General features: G+C 35.0%; 1 protein-coding gene and 1 long non-coding RNA gene across 2 annotated transcripts in view; both read right to left on the bottom strand.

Moving 5' to 3' along the window:
• The window catches only part of LOC128986615 (CDK5 regulatory subunit-associated protein 3-like), a 34,829-nt gene extending 24,408 nt beyond the window's left edge, over nucleotides 1-10,421 (bottom strand). Inside the window, exons 1-6 of the mRNA XM_054407069.1 lie at nucleotides 10,265-10,421; nucleotides 9,245-9,419; nucleotides 6,327-6,565; nucleotides 5,369-5,633; nucleotides 4,544-4,629; nucleotides 3,867-3,926 (exon numbers count right to left, since the gene is read on the bottom strand). Of these exons, the coding sequence (XP_054263044.1) occupies nucleotides 3,867-3,926; nucleotides 4,544-4,629; nucleotides 5,369-5,633; nucleotides 6,327-6,565; nucleotides 9,245-9,419; nucleotides 10,265-10,267 (828 nt within the window). The 5' untranslated portion in view covers nucleotides 10,268-10,421. The remainder of the gene's footprint in view (nucleotides 1-3,866; nucleotides 3,927-4,543; nucleotides 4,630-5,368; nucleotides 5,634-6,326; nucleotides 6,566-9,244; nucleotides 9,420-10,264) is intronic.
• A 2,177-nt stretch (nucleotides 10,422-12,598) lies between these two features.
• The window catches only part of LOC128986838 (uncharacterized), a 75,806-nt gene continuing 72,058 nt past the window's right edge, over nucleotides 12,599-16,346 (bottom strand). The window contains exons 2-3 of the long non-coding RNA XR_008490160.1: nucleotides 14,609-14,780; nucleotides 12,599-12,738 (exon numbers count right to left, since the gene is read on the bottom strand). This is a non-coding gene — a long non-coding RNA (uncharacterized LOC128986838). The remainder of the gene's footprint in view (nucleotides 12,739-14,608; nucleotides 14,781-16,346) is intronic.

Genomic DNA, 16,346 nt, shown 5'->3' with positions numbered 1-16,346 from the left:
ATATGAAAAATCGCAACTTTTTTTGTGTAATTAGTGATAATAATATAGTACATATTAGGCTATTGTAGGTTATAAACTAAGAACGTATAAAAAAAATCAGACTTGTTTTAGTAAAAGAATTTTGTATAGATTTTGTTAGGCCAAAAACATATCATTAACATGTTATAGTACATTCAATTCCCTACATTGAAATGTATAACACGTGGGGAAAATGTTTATTTGTACATGTGTTATATGAGAAACTAACGAAAAATCTCAACTTTTGTCGCATAGAAGACGAATAATTAGTACCGGTAACTCAAAGATAACTCATGTAAGGTAATTAGTGACAATAAATAATAATATAGTACATGAATGAATGAATGAATGAAATAATATGTTTATTTTCCACATAATAGACAGAATACAAAATACATACTTCTTAACGTTACAATTACAAAATATAAACTAAAACTAAAATAAAAAGAAAAATTTCTGTACTAACATAATTGATTTTTTTTTTTTTTATCAGCAGACATATAGGCAAGTGCTGCCTGTACCTATGTCCGGTGGGTTGCTATTAAAAAAAATTAGTAAGGAAATCATAATGGAAACATTTTAAAATTAAATAATTGTTGCTTAAAAAATATTAGTTTAGGGATATACGAATAATTGAATGCAGTTTTAATCAGGTGGGGACAACGGTTCCTGCTGGCTTAAGGTGGAGGGGGGGGGGCAAGGGTCGGGTCAAACGCGCTGGTAATATATTCTTGCAGGTTATAAACCAAGGAATAGAAAAAGAAAAAAGTAATATTGTAGGCAGTAAAATAATTACCCGTTTATGATACAAAAGCTAGAAAGTTACAGTTTACATAAACAAAATTCAGACACTTTTTAGCAAAAAAATTTTGTACAGATTTTTAGGCCAAACTTATTATAGTACGTTCATGTATAACACATGGAGAAAATGTTTTTTATACATGTGTTACCTATATAAGAATATACGAAAAATTTACTTACAAAATTTTAGTCACACTAAACGCACAAGATAAACAGAATAGGTAACTTGGCCAGACTGCCATTACTTCCGTTGTTGACAGAAATGATAGTGAGCAGGGCTGTGATTTCTCAACACTAAATTATTCTACATTTCCTCCTAAATCCTTTTCTAAATTCTAAATACATTTCCTTTTCTAAATATGGCATGGTTTGTTTTTAGCGTTTGTGCAACACTACAAGTGGTAGTTGATTCGTCCAGCAATTTGCATTCAAATTTAAATTGCAATTACCATTACGTTGGCAAATTGATGCTAGAAGGTTCATTTTTATAATAAAATGAAATTTCAGAATGTCATCTTTCAAATGGTATGTCGTTTTGTCCACTCTAGAGCCAATTATCAATTATTTTTTAGTATTAGAACATTTTTAGACATAAATGGACCAAATTGGTCCATGGCCATTCTAGGGTGAGCGGTGAAATGGACCAATTCGGTCCATTGGCCACTGCTAGGGCTAATTATGTTTGACAAAAAAATTAGCTTAACGGTTAAAATAGAAATACCAAAGTTTTAATTTAGGAAAAAGTTTACTGTTGTATTGATAAATATTGTGAACACATAAAAGGACGGATCATGTTGATAATTGTCACTTCAATAATGGGAATTTCCTGTCTTTATAATAAAAGGAAGGAATATCACTTACTGTTTGTTCTGCTTGAATCTTGAGAAATAAAAATGTTATATACCTACTAGTAATTTTTTTGAAAGTTCTTGAGTACAAATTTTATAATAATTTTCTTGAATTTATTTACATGTTTTCTTCATTAATTTTCATTTCATTCTGGCTTCCTTCTAATCTTCATCAGTCACAGATGTTGTTTTCAAATAATTTATTTTAGAGTTAATTAAACTAATTGCATGAACAGTGTTGCCAATCTTAATAATAAAATGTTCTTTAAAATACAATGTGATATAATATGAGACAGTAATAAGCAGGAGTTGTAAAAACTGAAATCAAAATGCAGACATCCAATTAATATAATAATATAATATATATTAATATATTAATATAAATTGAGGTTGGTTAAGTTCATATTTCACAGAATACTGTACATTTGCAATCTTAACACGTTCACTTCCAAGCGACGCACATTTGCGTCAGTCCAGTCACTCCAACAGACCAAAAGGAATGATCATGACGTTGCTTACAGACCAAGTGATATAGGAATAACATTGCCAACAGACCAAAAGAGAAATATCGTTTAAAAAATGGACTAATTGACTTCATATTAACCTTAAGTGAATTAGTAAGCAATAAATATTGTTTTTATTTATCGTTTTGAGCAAATTTTAAAACGCCGCATATACGCGTCGGTCAGTCTATTTAACGAAATCCAGGTAAAAAGATTACATTTTCGTTTCAATAGACCAGGCGACACACGTAAGCGTCGTTGTAAATTTTGTTGTTTCAAGCTTTTACACAAGCAAATAAAGAAACTCCACTAAACACTAGCCAAAACTGCTAAGGTTATAACGTTTACATCTGTTTCTGTGAAGTCCCAGAATACACAATGTAAACAACAATGTTGCCAACTGTTGTGTGACGTAACCAATCGTCATATCCACGGACCAAGCGACGCACATTTGCGGCAGATATCCCTCTAGACTGATACGATAAAATCAGGGGTTTAAAATAGATCGTTGCTAAGAAATACGCTGATTAATAACATTGAACACCGACGCAACTGTGCGTCGTTAGTCTATTTCAATGTGACCAGCTGACGCAAATATGCGTCGGTGGTCTATTGTGAGAAACGAGTCGACGCACAATTGCGTCGCTGGTCTATGCGAACGTAAATTCTATATAATTGTGGTAGCGAACGTGTTAAGTTATGCTTAAGTTAAGCTATCTGTTAAAGAATTATATAATTTTATTTTAATGACACATGACCCATACTCGTTTACGTACCTTCTTTTGTATTTATTTTCAGAACTAACTACTCATTCTCGGGTAACACTTTGATAAACTTATAAAATGGAAACAGAATACCCCCGCCGCAGCAAACCTGCCGTCTAAGCGAATTTCCATTTGGCTGAATTGATTTTCAATCGAGCTATTTAAATAACATTAGGTTTAACAAGTACCTAGGTTTGCTGCTACAAGGAAACTGATAAAGTTTGTGTTTTAAGTAAAATAATTATTGCTTAGTAGAAAATGAATATATTTGCCAAGTTTGAACAAAAGATATCCATAAACAAGCAAACTACAACATTATTTACAATATTCTCCATAAGAATAACATGGGAATTTTAAATTTACAATTTTTTAGTTTTCTCCGTAACCAATAACCGTACAAAAACACTTTGATATACTGAATTGTTTGTTTTTTTAAGCTCTTTAAGAAGGTTTAGAGAAAAATTGGGAAATTTTCTGTTTTGAGGGTCAAAAGTGAGAAAAACCAATTTTTACCTCATAAAACCCCCCATAAAACCCTGTTTCCATGGTCCGATCATGCTGGATCGCGAACTCATTCAAGTTTATCCCGCCTTACACCTTCAAACCAAATTTCATCAAAATCGGATAAAAATTACTCAAGTTATCGTGTTCACGGACACATATATATATAAATCTATATATATATATATATATATCTATATATATATATATACATATATAAAAATTTGAACGAATGGTGTTTTTGGCCTCTGTGGACATCAAAATGAAAAAGTAAATCGGTCCCGGGCCTAAGTCTTACCATGAGACCTACGGTAATAGCTACTTCCCTATAGGGAAATTCGCTAAAACCAGAAAGTATACTAATAAAATTACATCTCTTGCAAAAGAAAAGATTCAACACTTTCAAAATATACTTAAATTCTAATACTTACATAATTCACACTATTGTCAACATCTCCCCAGTCTATCTCTTCCTCTTTAGCTTCTGGTTCCTAGAGAAAAAAGATTGTAATAAAATGATATCTTCATATAAAACTGAATTTTTGTTACTGTTAATCGATGTAAAACAACTAGTTCTATATACAAGTTGAAATACCCTTACCCCAGCAAACCTGCAGAATTAGTGAACTTCCATTTGTCTGAAAGAATATTTACTAAAATATTTCCTTAACCCTCGAGAGGGCGCATCGACCAAAATGACAATAATGGGCACATCGGTCTTTTCGACCAAATTAACATTTTTTTGGGGATAAAAAGGATAGTTGATGAATACCAAGGAAAATAAGTAAATTATATGATATCTAATCGTCATACTAATAGAAAACCCACATAATTTTACATTATGCAAAGTTCTGAATAAAAGAAGGTTTCAACTGATTAGAAACGGAGCCCTAACGGACCCTACGTCTGTAGAACGGGCACACAGCTAATAAATAGCAGCAGCAGGCAAAAAAAACAGCAAAAAAAATAGTGGGCAGGGGGGGGGTAAATAGCGGGCAGTAGGGAATAAATCTGACATGATCAAGGAAATCTTTAGTTATAACCAATCATACCAATGGAAATTTGCCAGCAGCATTTTACTATTCAATTCCTTAATTTTAACACTTACATCATCAAATTTAGGAGTTGGGGGCTCTTCTACAGATGCAGGTTTCTCTCCAAAAAGCCACTCGTAAGTTGTAACATTTCCTCTGTCTATAACGTTAAAAATAATGAATGATTATTAAAATGAAATTAACTGACGCCAATGATGCCAACATACAAGGTAAACTATTATTACAAGGAGCTGATAATGGCCCGAAGGTCAAAACGTCTCCACAAGAAAAAAGGATTGAAATCGTAAGTAAATACAAGGTGTATTGAAACATAATAACTTTTAGTTACAGGTCAGTTTGGTCTCCTGAAGGACGGAGTTCAACTGATACACTTTTTGGGATCATTACTAATGTCGCTAGTACCGTCCCAATTATGTCGGAATAGTCCCGATTTTGGTTCCTTATGCCCGTATTTAAGACTATATTAATCCAGGGAGGAGGGGGGCCATGTCCCGATTTTTCCTTAACCTAAGGTGGCAACCCTGGTCGCTAGTGCTCTTGGAAAATCACAGGATGTAGCTCGTCTCTAATGTGAAATGTAAAGAGCACTTAACAGTGTTAATCATAGCTTATTATTACTATGGATGTGTGAGTACCCAAGTGGTATTTTCATGAAGTTTCAAATGAGTATCTCAATACTCTGCTCTTCTCAAGCTTTTTGAGAAAACTTCATTCCTAAAGCCTTTAAATTAGTTTGCTGGAAGCATTTCCATCTGTATAATATGGCAAAATCTGTGTAGTACTCACTCATGTCTCTTTATCCTAGTTAAGGCTCGAGGTTGGAAAAACATATTTTCCATATTTCTTTATTTTAGAAAGAAACGTGTCCATATACTAACCACTGACAAAGGTAAGAAGTGGAAGAACATTAGTCTCTCTGTCAAACACATATTGTGAGAATGAAGAGTAGTATTTGAGGGCAGAACGGAGAGACGCAATGTTTTCAGCCACTTGCTGATAGATCTCTGGCAGTTTGCTGAGTCGGTCTACAAGTTCTTTCTTTACATTACGACCCGTTAGGCCAAGTTGTTTGTACGTTGTGTTTAGCTCATTTCGAGCAGAGTTCTCATTTTTCACATATTCAGCAGCTCTCTTCTCACAATCCTATTTCAAAAAGTAAAAATTAACAAAAAACCTTATTTTTTCATGATTGTTTTCTATAATAGTCCTATGATGATTTGGGTTATAAATTGGTTCAATTAACTATTGACTTATGCTTTAAATCACCAAGAGAATTTGTAAATAGGCTATTTAGTTTATTATTTATTTGTGCTCTTTCTAATCAATTGTAGGCTGTTTTTATACAGAATAATATATTTTTTAGTAACAACTTTTTGCAGAAGGCATGATTAAAAAACACAAGTAGACGTGGATAGAAATTTTTGTTCTCAAGCATAGATGTAAAAGGTAGATGATGGCACTTAAGAATTATTTTTGTATAGTAAATTATTTTTGTAAAGTAATTTATAATAGTACAGTATAATAATACAGAAATATCAAGCTAAGATTTCAAATTATATTTTTTATTCAAGTTACAGGACTTGTAAATACACACATCTACCAATCTGGCCATCATCTTTACCTTTAAAACCTAGTGACTATGTTATGACAGGTAAGGTGATCAACCAGCTGACCTGTTATCATCACCATTCTTTTTTTGGACGGTCTATCAAAATGTCTATTAAAATTTAGGAAAAATAACGTAGTAAGAATGGTAGTTTATTAATTTTTAACTAAGAAATCTTCAAACAGCAGTACATATTTTTGGGATTGGCAATATTTAAAAGATATACTAACCTGTTGATTTTGATGACATTTTGCAACTTGTTTCTTCAAGTTGGGTATTTCATACTTTACATTTGAAATAAGTAAATGTGCAGCTTCAGCTAAGTATAAATTGTCTTTTTCATACATCCGTACCACTTCTTGCCAATCTTTCATACGCTGTGATCCATAACGGCCAAAAACATTTTTTGAGTCTGCTTCAGTTTCCTTTAGTATTTCGACAATACGAATGCAGTGAAAGTAGTTTATATCTGTAAAATATTAAGAAAAGTGTTATAAATTGTTTGTAACTTAGTGGTCAATTTTACGTACTATAGTGGCTAAATAACAATCCCTAGACTTAAATTGCATGAAGAATTAACAAATAATACTGATGTGTCCTATTTTAATGTAAATCCATTTTGGTACATCATAGATCATCATACATCATAGATACATCATAGATTAAACATACTCCCTTAGGGAGTATGTTTAATCTATGGTTGAATTGTCAAACCTAAGCTGATAGGCCTATTATGAAATAGGTAGCTGTTTTTTCAATGAATTAAAAACATGATTAAGACACCCGCACTGCCCTTTTAGCGGGTTAAGTTCTAAGGCAAAGTAAGCGTTTCCAACTAACAGGCCCGTTTTTGACCCTGTCAGCGCCCTAGGCACAACTAATAGTAGCGCCCCTTTGCATTATATATAACAAGGAATCCACCAACCAGGAAAGCCGGGAAATCCGGGAATTATGCCTGAGTTTTTTAAACTAGGAATTATGCGTGAATTTTGTATTTCTACGTGGAATTTGCAATTTACTGTGATTGCGCATGACAACTGTGACGTTTCCGTGACCACGGGAGACATGCTGAGATATGTCTACACACGGCCGAGAGGGATGATCAAAATTTTCCGCGATCGCAGAAGACGATGATGATATCCATACGGAGCCATGAGGGATGATCAGAATATTGCCGCGATCACGGAAACGATGATAATGTCCACACTCGGCCGCGGGAAACAGCAAGAATTTAGCCGCCATTGCGGAAGACGATGATGATCTCCACACGACTGCGTCATATGACTGAAATCTTGCCGTAATCGCGCAACACGATGATAATGTCCAAAGGATCGCGGGAAAAGATCCGAATTTTGCCTCATTCGCGGTAGACGATGATCTCCACATGGCCGCGGGAGATGATTACCATTTTGACACAATCACAAGAGGCGATTACTATGTCCAATCGACTGTGGGGAAGATATAATGATGCCTTCACGGCCGCAAGGGGTGTCAGTATTTTATCGCGATCGTGCAAGACGATGATGTCTCCACGATCGCGGGAAAAGATAATAATTTTGCCTCATTTGCGGAAGACGACGATGATCTCAATAAGACTGTGAACAATGATTACCATTTTGCCGCATTCGCGGGAGGCAATTGCTATGTCCACACGACCGTAGGGACCGCTATTGCACACGACGATGATAATGTCCACACGACCGTGGGAAAAGATCAGAATTTTGCCTCATTCGCGGTAGACGATGATAATCTCCTGACGACCGCGTTAATGAGACGAGACGAAAGTGTAAATGTTCATATATTTCCACGATCATGGAAGACGATAATTATGTCCACACAACAGCGGAAAATAGTCAGAATTTTGCTGCAATCGCGAGAGACAATTATTATGATGTCTACACGACCGCGAGGGATTATCAGAGTTTTAACGCGATCGTATGCAAATATACCTAACCACAAAATATTTTATTTTCCAATTTTTTGGCGCTCCCCAAAAAACCAATTGCCTCGCGCCCTAGGCACGTGCCTACCGTGCCTATTCGGTAAATCGGCCCTGCCAACTAATCAATTAGCCAAACTTAGAAATACTTAATCACACACTTGTCATTTAAAGTAAGCTGCATGGGGTGAACAATAAGTGATTGGTTTGATCCCCATACTATCCTTTAGAAGGTTTAGAACTCAAAAGTATAGTTTCCTTTAAAAGTATTTGATATTTCGTCAAACATAATTGAACACTCCTCACACTGCCCCTTTGGCCTTGTTTACAGTCAATAGCAGCTCCCGCATCAAACTCCAGATTAAGGGGGAAAGGGGAACATATATCATATACCTCCAACCACCCTGATAGCTAAGTCTAAGGTTGTTACATCCATCATCAAAATAAATCACAAATTCATATCTAAATAGCTTTTAAAAATCTATTCTATATTGTCTAGAATATTGTCTCCGCGACACCACTCAACATTGTTGCAGTTCACGTTTTGCGTGGAAAGCAATACGCCTATCAGAAAATGTAACGTGTGTGACAGCAATCACAGGGAATTTGAAAGGTGTGGTGTTCTGCCATTTTCACCTCTTGCTTACAGGATTTGCTAAAGGGGAGTTAAAATGTAGCTGTAATAAGTGTTTTGCTGCAAAGACTCTTTGTTATATATTCGAGAAGAGTTTTAGTTTGTCATATTATATAGAGACAAGATGATCTCATCAATAGTTTTATAAGTTTAACTCATCGAGCCTGGTGAAGGAACCAACCAACTATCAGACAACAGTAAAAATCCAATAGGCTGACTAGCCAATCGAGAAGGCACGGAACGCCATTTGACGTTATGAACCCGGTACGTAAAGTCAACTTGTCTGCTTTATATCTTACTACTAGCATAGCATTGTCTGCCAGCCTCTTGTACTTGTCCGGTTCTGTGCATTTCCAACGTCCGAGTCTTAAAACTCTTGATTTCCCACTGATTGGTTTTACTGTAGCTGGGTCTAAGCAGTATTAACACTGAAAAATTTGGTTTTATACCAAACAGGATTTTCCATTCATAAAATGGACCAAACCTTAAAGTCTAGTTTTCATTAAATCTATTAACAATTTATGGCGTTGACAGGAACATTATTGATTATTGAATGTTTGACAAAAAATACTCACAAGCTCCTGAAAGCAACTGGGCGATCTCCGGATGCTGAGGCATATCTTGGATGGCTGAGTTGATCTTCTCTCTCACAGGTAGAATAGATTTCTGCCATTCACCATTAACGATTCGTCTACTTATCAACCAGTCGAGTAATTTATTTGTGTTTATATCTATTGGAATGTTTTGATCCTGAAAAATGTTTCATAAGAGTAGTATAATTTTGTGTGTAGCCTTCCAGATTACTTCTAAAATAATATTACAACAAGATTCTACGTCTTGTTTGACAATGATGGCATAGGCATTGAAACCGGTCGCCGCTTAGGTTAGGTTATGATAGTTTAATTTTATAATTTGATATGGTATTTTAAAATATTGATTATTAATCAATATTTTCAATTTGATAGTTTCAATCAATATTAGCATAGCCCAGTTAAGAAACTGTACCTGAAGTTTGTAAATATTAGTTTTATAAATATGTAAGTCTTAAATAGTATGTTAAAATGCCTCTGACGCAATCTATCCAACATTGTCGGTCAAGGGTTAAGGACACAAGTATCAAGTAACACACTATGTAGACCTATTCGCAAATTGAGATGACAAGGCGATGAATCCCCTAGAGACAAATTGGTACTTAAATAGTGAAACTGTCATATAATAAGGTTTGGACTGTCTTAGCCCCGAAATAGGGGAAATACAAGGGGTACAGTTTCTTAACTGGGCTATGCTAATATCGATTGAAACTATAGAATTGAAAATATTGATTAGTAATCGATATTTTTAAATAGGCTATATCTATTATAAAATTAAACTATCATAACCTAACCTAACCAGCCAAACTTGCTGATAGTGAAAAAATCGCATGAAGGTTTACTAACCATCAAATCGATAGTTTCAATCAATATTAGCATAGCCCAGTTAAGAAACTATACCCTATTAAAACTTAGCCTCCTAGTTGAATAAGTATTAAATATGCCTAACTTATGTCACTAAGCAGATACGTAGTAAAGATTACAACAATTAGTTAGTTGTCTTACCATTGTCTTAGTTTTTGTAAATAGAAATTAATATTACGGTTTACAGTCGAATATTCACATTCAAACACAACTCTTTTTAATTGTTCCTATTTTTATTTTTACATTTACAGCTTTATTAACTTTAACCTACAAATAAAGATGACGTTTATACAACCACAACAAAGTCAGTAAATGCCAATGCCACAACACATCAGCGGTGGGACACACGGGAGGGACGATGGCTAACATATAGTATAACTAAAAATGTCTTTGATTATCTGTGGACTGTTTTAATAGTTATATTTATTATAACTAGTTGACACTGCTATGCATTGTAAAATGTTCTGGCAATAAAGATTTGATCTGATTTGAAGGTTAACTTGGGAAACTCCAGAGCCACTGGGGCGGAGCCCTTTTGACGGATCAGCACCAAACATCACACAAACCATCCTTGAATAATGCCTGAAAGTTTCATTACAATCTGTCAAACGGTTTCGGAGCCCATAAAGGACAAACAAACAAACATACATTGGATTTTATAAATATAGATAGATTATTTCTTGCTATTTTAATGGTGTGATTGAGCTCAAAAGCTTAATGTTAAAGGTATAATGGTTATCAAAGTTTTAATGTACCACGTACTGTATTATAAAGTGATGGTATTGTCTAAGGGGAAAATAGTAATGGATCGATAAAATAAATATAGAAACATTCTTGGTTTTTTTTTTGTACATACAATATAGAGCTGAATATAAACATTTTGTGATTATTCTGGTTGTTTTCAAGAATTGGGTATAATTTTACATATCAATTGATATGTACCTTATTTAGTATAAAAATAACCACCTTATGCAAGATTTATATTATTTCAACAATGTTATATGGCATTAAACATAAATATTAACATTTAGGGTAACTTAAAGTAGATTTTGGGTAATTTTAGACCACCTTTAGGGTAAAATCGCAATAACGAGGTGGCTGGCAATAACCATTGAAGTATATAACACAAGTTGTGTTATAATACTTCGGTGGCAACAATACTGCACTGGATCGCACTGGATAGTGAAAACTGAAAACTGGACTGTGTGTGTGGAGTGTGGATTTTGAAATGGAATGGATTCGGAAATCGGAATCTGCTCTTTTGCTCTCTCCTCTGCTTGCTCTCTGCCGCGAGCGTTTCAGGGCAGGAATTGGACTAGCCTACTGCGCATGCGCCAGAAAGAATCAATTCAGTTGTATTTGGTCTTCAACGAGTCGACTCAGGAGTCATAACTTACTAGTTCAGTTCAGTTTCAGTTCTGTTCTGCTGTTAGCTACCTCCGTTCCATGACGATTGACGACTTGAGTCAGTCATCTCTGTCACCCCCATCATCCGTTGCATTTTAAGTACCTATTCGGTACTTTAATACTAACTATGGGAATGGACTAAAAATTGAGTTTTCCCATTTTTTACCCTAAAAACATTGTTTTTTGTATTTTTCAAGTTATTTTGTGATATTTGACAAAATTAATAATTTAAACTTAATATGTTCAGATACCATGAATATTTCAGAGTACTTTTCCAGAATATTCTGAGAATGTTCTTCAGATTTCTAGGCAATATAAAAATTTTCTTTGAATATTTTTTATGAATGATCCAAGTATATTCAAGGAAATTGCCTGGAATGTTGAGAATGATCTCAAACATTTTAGAAAAATTCCAGGAAATCCTATTATTTTTCATGTTGTATTTAAATGTTATACGGTATATACAAGTGAGTTAACAAATTTTTAGATTTTCTCGAATTTGATGTTGGCAGATATTGATTGCAGTCCATGCCCTGGAATTTGAGTGGAGCAGAATCATTGCAACTATAAAATAAATTGAAATACCATCCAGAGAAAATATAGGAAATAAGGTCAACGATATTTGGTATCAAATTAAACTTACCAAATTCAAAATAACTTAAGAGTTTTTGGAATTGTTTACATACTTCAACCTCCTTTGTTTGAATAATCTTTATGTTAGTCTGGAATTTTCAGATTTTATTTTAGTTCCTTTATACATTTAAACAGACCAATGCATCTGCAACTACGCATGCAACTTAACGATGTACAACTTGGTCAATGGCAATAAACTTTCTTATTCTTATTCTTATTGCAATACAAAAACGCCAATAAATAATAACAATGGTATATAAAAAGCTGTTGTGTTTACTATTTTATATTTTTGAAAGTGCATATTATGCAAATATTGACTACATCAGAACTTATGTTTAGAAACAAAGTAAAAAATAATTAAAAGAAGTATAAAAAAAATTATTACAGCTGGAAATAGTGGCATTGTAAATGATCATTCAATTTTAATAGTTTATGTAGAACATTTATTTTAAAACATATAAAGTAAATCATAAACAGTAGTAATTTATCACAACAGTCCGTACTATCACACCTCACACTAATGACAAAACATTTTTAAGTCTTCAATCAGTTCACCAGCACCTCAATCAATGACTCTGTAACAAAACAACTCTGTTTTAGGTTAATTTAATAAACATGGGCAACACATTCAATGTGAAGCCTACAGCGTAGTTCACACTAGTAAACATATTGTATGTGGTACTATGGGGTTATTGCATGAAGTTTTGGCTTTTATTTTTTTATTCGTGTCACTATAACATAGTAAAATGTACAGTAGCCTACAATAGACTCCCTCTTATCCAGACTCTCGGGACCGAGGTCAGTCCGGATAATGGGTTTTCTCGTTAAACTGACGTCCCACAAACTCATTAAAACTGACCGTTTAAATGTATACTGTATATACAGTATTTGACTAAAATGTAGTAGAGCATAATCACTGTTCTCATATCCTTAACACAAGAACAGTCGTTTCAGTAACGCTTACCTCCCACTTCCTGCCGACCTAGTCCGGTTAAACCGATGTGCTGATAAAAATTGCCCGGTTAAAGGCCTATTTTGCTTGGAGCGATTGCAGTGATAGACGCGTGGCGATAATCGCTCCGCGATAGTAGCCGGGCACTGCTCTGACGGAGTTTGCGTTGTCCTGTTTTGCTTGGAGCGACTATCGCAAGAGTCGCTAGCTACAGTCGCGGACCACTGCCCCAGGGACCAGTCTGAGCGATAATCGCGCCGCGACTGATGCGCAGAACCTCAAAACAGTGCAATTCACTCAGTAGGCACATAATAGGGGTTAAATTAACCATAATTTTCTTTATTGTTCACATTAATTTTTCTATTCATGTGCTGTTACGATTCTACTGTTTTGGTTATATTTCATTACACATTAATTTCATTTTCTAAATTAAATTTTAGTAGAAACAGGCGACTTGTTTAAATTTGTTAAGATAATTTACGTCTATTCAAATTTATTAAATATAAAATGCTTGACTGTTCCAAGTTGTTATGTGTTATTTACGTAGTGTGGGCGTTAATACTGTGTCAGTTTTTGTGAATATTTTTTACAATTTTTATTTAGACTCCAGGTTTTATTTTCCGACATTCATGTACTCTTATTGATATCACTATTTTTTTTTATTTATATAAATAATATTTTTTCATTGATATCACTACAGTTTTCTATTTATGTCCTAGTGATACGTATCCGTCCCTAATCCTAAGTATCACTATGTATTTTCAATCGATCGTCCATTGATACTTCCACTAGGGTCGAGTGGAGCCTCGTCTCCTAAATCCTCACCGAGGAGACGCTTTAATGAATTACAATTCACACTCATGACTTCACCATTGTGAGTGCTGATATTTAACTAACTATGAAAAATCGCTGTGCGATCGAAAATCAAACGCTCTAAGCAAAACGGCCGCCTTGTCAGCTATAGTAGCTGAGTGATAATCGCTGTGCGACTATCGCTACAGTCGCTCCAAGCAAAATAGGCCTTAAGAGATGTAATTTCCACCGAGTGTTGTCTGGTTTAACCGATGTCAGGTTAAAAGGTGTCCAAATAAGAGGGAGTCTACTGTACCTTATCATGGCTATTAAACATAGTAATAATGTTCCCTAATATGCAGCAAGGAAAATAAATTTTACTTAGCCTAAATACAAAGCGAAGAAGACTGATTCTGAAAATTACATTGCACTGCAACAGCAATGTTATGGGGTAAAGTTCGGCAGAGAAACTTTAATGTATTATACTATCCTATCAAATTTTCAGTTTCTATAAATTAATAGGCCTACTGACAATAGCTTCAAATTTATATAAAATATATTGATTAAGAAATAGGCCTGCTTATTAATCTGTTAGCCTATGGTCTTTTTAAAAAGAGGACCACCCGCCAATCTTTTACAGACCATTGCGGCGTTTAGGTTATGTTAGCTTATAGGCCTACCACATAGAAAAAACCACGCACCTGTATGAGTCGAGCATGCAGGACAGCAGGAGAGTCAGAGTGGTGGGGAAAGACACCTCGCCCCAACGACTTATCCCCACCACTGCTCCAGGCCCTTCCCCACCATCACCCTTCACCCCTACATGCGCGAGACAGCCATGGTTCTGCGCAGGTTCTTTTGAAAGTGGTAGGCCTATAGTTTATAAACAAACAAGGTATCATTAACAAAACGTTTAGCTTTTTTCTATAGCCTAAGCTAAGTTACTCATGAAATGACACGACTAGGTATAATTTGGCGCTTTTGACAATCAGTTTTGATAGAAAACTGTACAACACTAACCCAACCCAATGATGATACTATTGGAACAATTTGTAGGCTATTTATTTAGGTGTTATCTGGTTTTTCAAACCAGCTACCTTCTGATTACAAGGCGAGTACAGCAGTACTATAATCACTCAACCACCAAGCTGACATAAAAACCGTCGTCGTCGTCGTCGTCGTCGTCGTCGTCGTCGTCGTCGTCGTCGTCGTCGTCGTCGTCGTCGTCGTCGTCGTCGTCGTCGTCGTCGTCGTCGTCGTCGTCGTCGTCGTCGTCGTCTACATTTTTACATTTTACATATTTACATGTTACATTTTAACATTTTTTATGATCAAGTCTTTCCCTTGCAACTGACCTGGTAGCCTCGTCTAGTATGAGGATGGATGGGATTTTCAGTAGAGCGCGGGCGATAGCTATCCTCTGTTTCTGGCCCCCAGACACGGTAACTCCTCTCTCCCCCAGAATGGTACTGTAGCCATCAGGGAACTGTCGGATAAAACTGTCAGCATTGGCCAGCCCAGCAGCCTCGTACACCTGTGACAAAGATTAATTAAATTAGTAATACCAAACTAGTGACGGGTAATACAAAGTAACATAGAATCAAACCAGCTACCTTCTGATTACAGCAGTACTATAATCACTCAACCACCAAGCTGACATAAAAACTTTTACTCATACCAGTACTCATAACATTTTTAATATGTTACATTTTAACAAGTTACCTTTAAGCATGTTACATTTTAAAAGGTTACAATTTTACATGTTACATTTTTACATGTTACATTTTTACATGTTACATTTTAATATGTTACATTTTAACACGTTACATTTAAGCATGTTACATTTTAAAATGTTACATTTTAACACGTTACATTTTAACATGTTACATTTTAACTTCTTATATTTCCACATGTTACATTTTTACATGTTACATTTTAACATGTTTTACGATCAAGTCATTCCCTTGCAACTGACCTGGTAGCCTCGTCTAGTATGAGGATGGATGGGATTTTCAGTAGAGCGCGGGCGATAGCTATCCTCAGTTTCTGGCCCCCAGACACGGTAACTCCTCTCTCCCCCAGAATGGTACTGTAGCCATCAGGGAACTGTCGGATAAAACTGTCAGCATTGGCCAGCCCAGCAGCCTCGTACACCTGTGACAAAGATTAATTAAATTAGTAATACCAAACTAGTGACAGGTAATACAAACAAAGTAACATAGAATCAAACCAGCTACCTTCTAAATTACAAGGCGAGTACAGCAGTACTATAATCACTCAACCACCAAGCTGACATAAAAACTTTTACTCATACCAGTACTCATAACGTTTTTAATGTGTTACATTTTAACAAGTTACCTTTAAGCATGTTATGTTACATTTTAACATGTTTTACGATCAAGTCATTCCCTTGCAACTGACCTGGTAGCCTCGTCTAGT

Source organism: Macrosteles quadrilineatus, unplaced genomic scaffold, assembly GCF_028750875.1.
Source record: "Macrosteles quadrilineatus isolate MER2022 unplaced genomic scaffold, UCM_ALF_1.0 Scaffold_2__2_contigs__length_208266976, whole genome shotgun sequence".
In the NCBI taxonomy this organism is placed as follows: domain Eukaryota; kingdom Metazoa; phylum Arthropoda; class Insecta; order Hemiptera; family Cicadellidae; genus Macrosteles; species Macrosteles quadrilineatus.
Note: the sequence above shows the minus strand (reverse complement) of the source record. Positions and strands in the feature narration are given on the sequence as shown.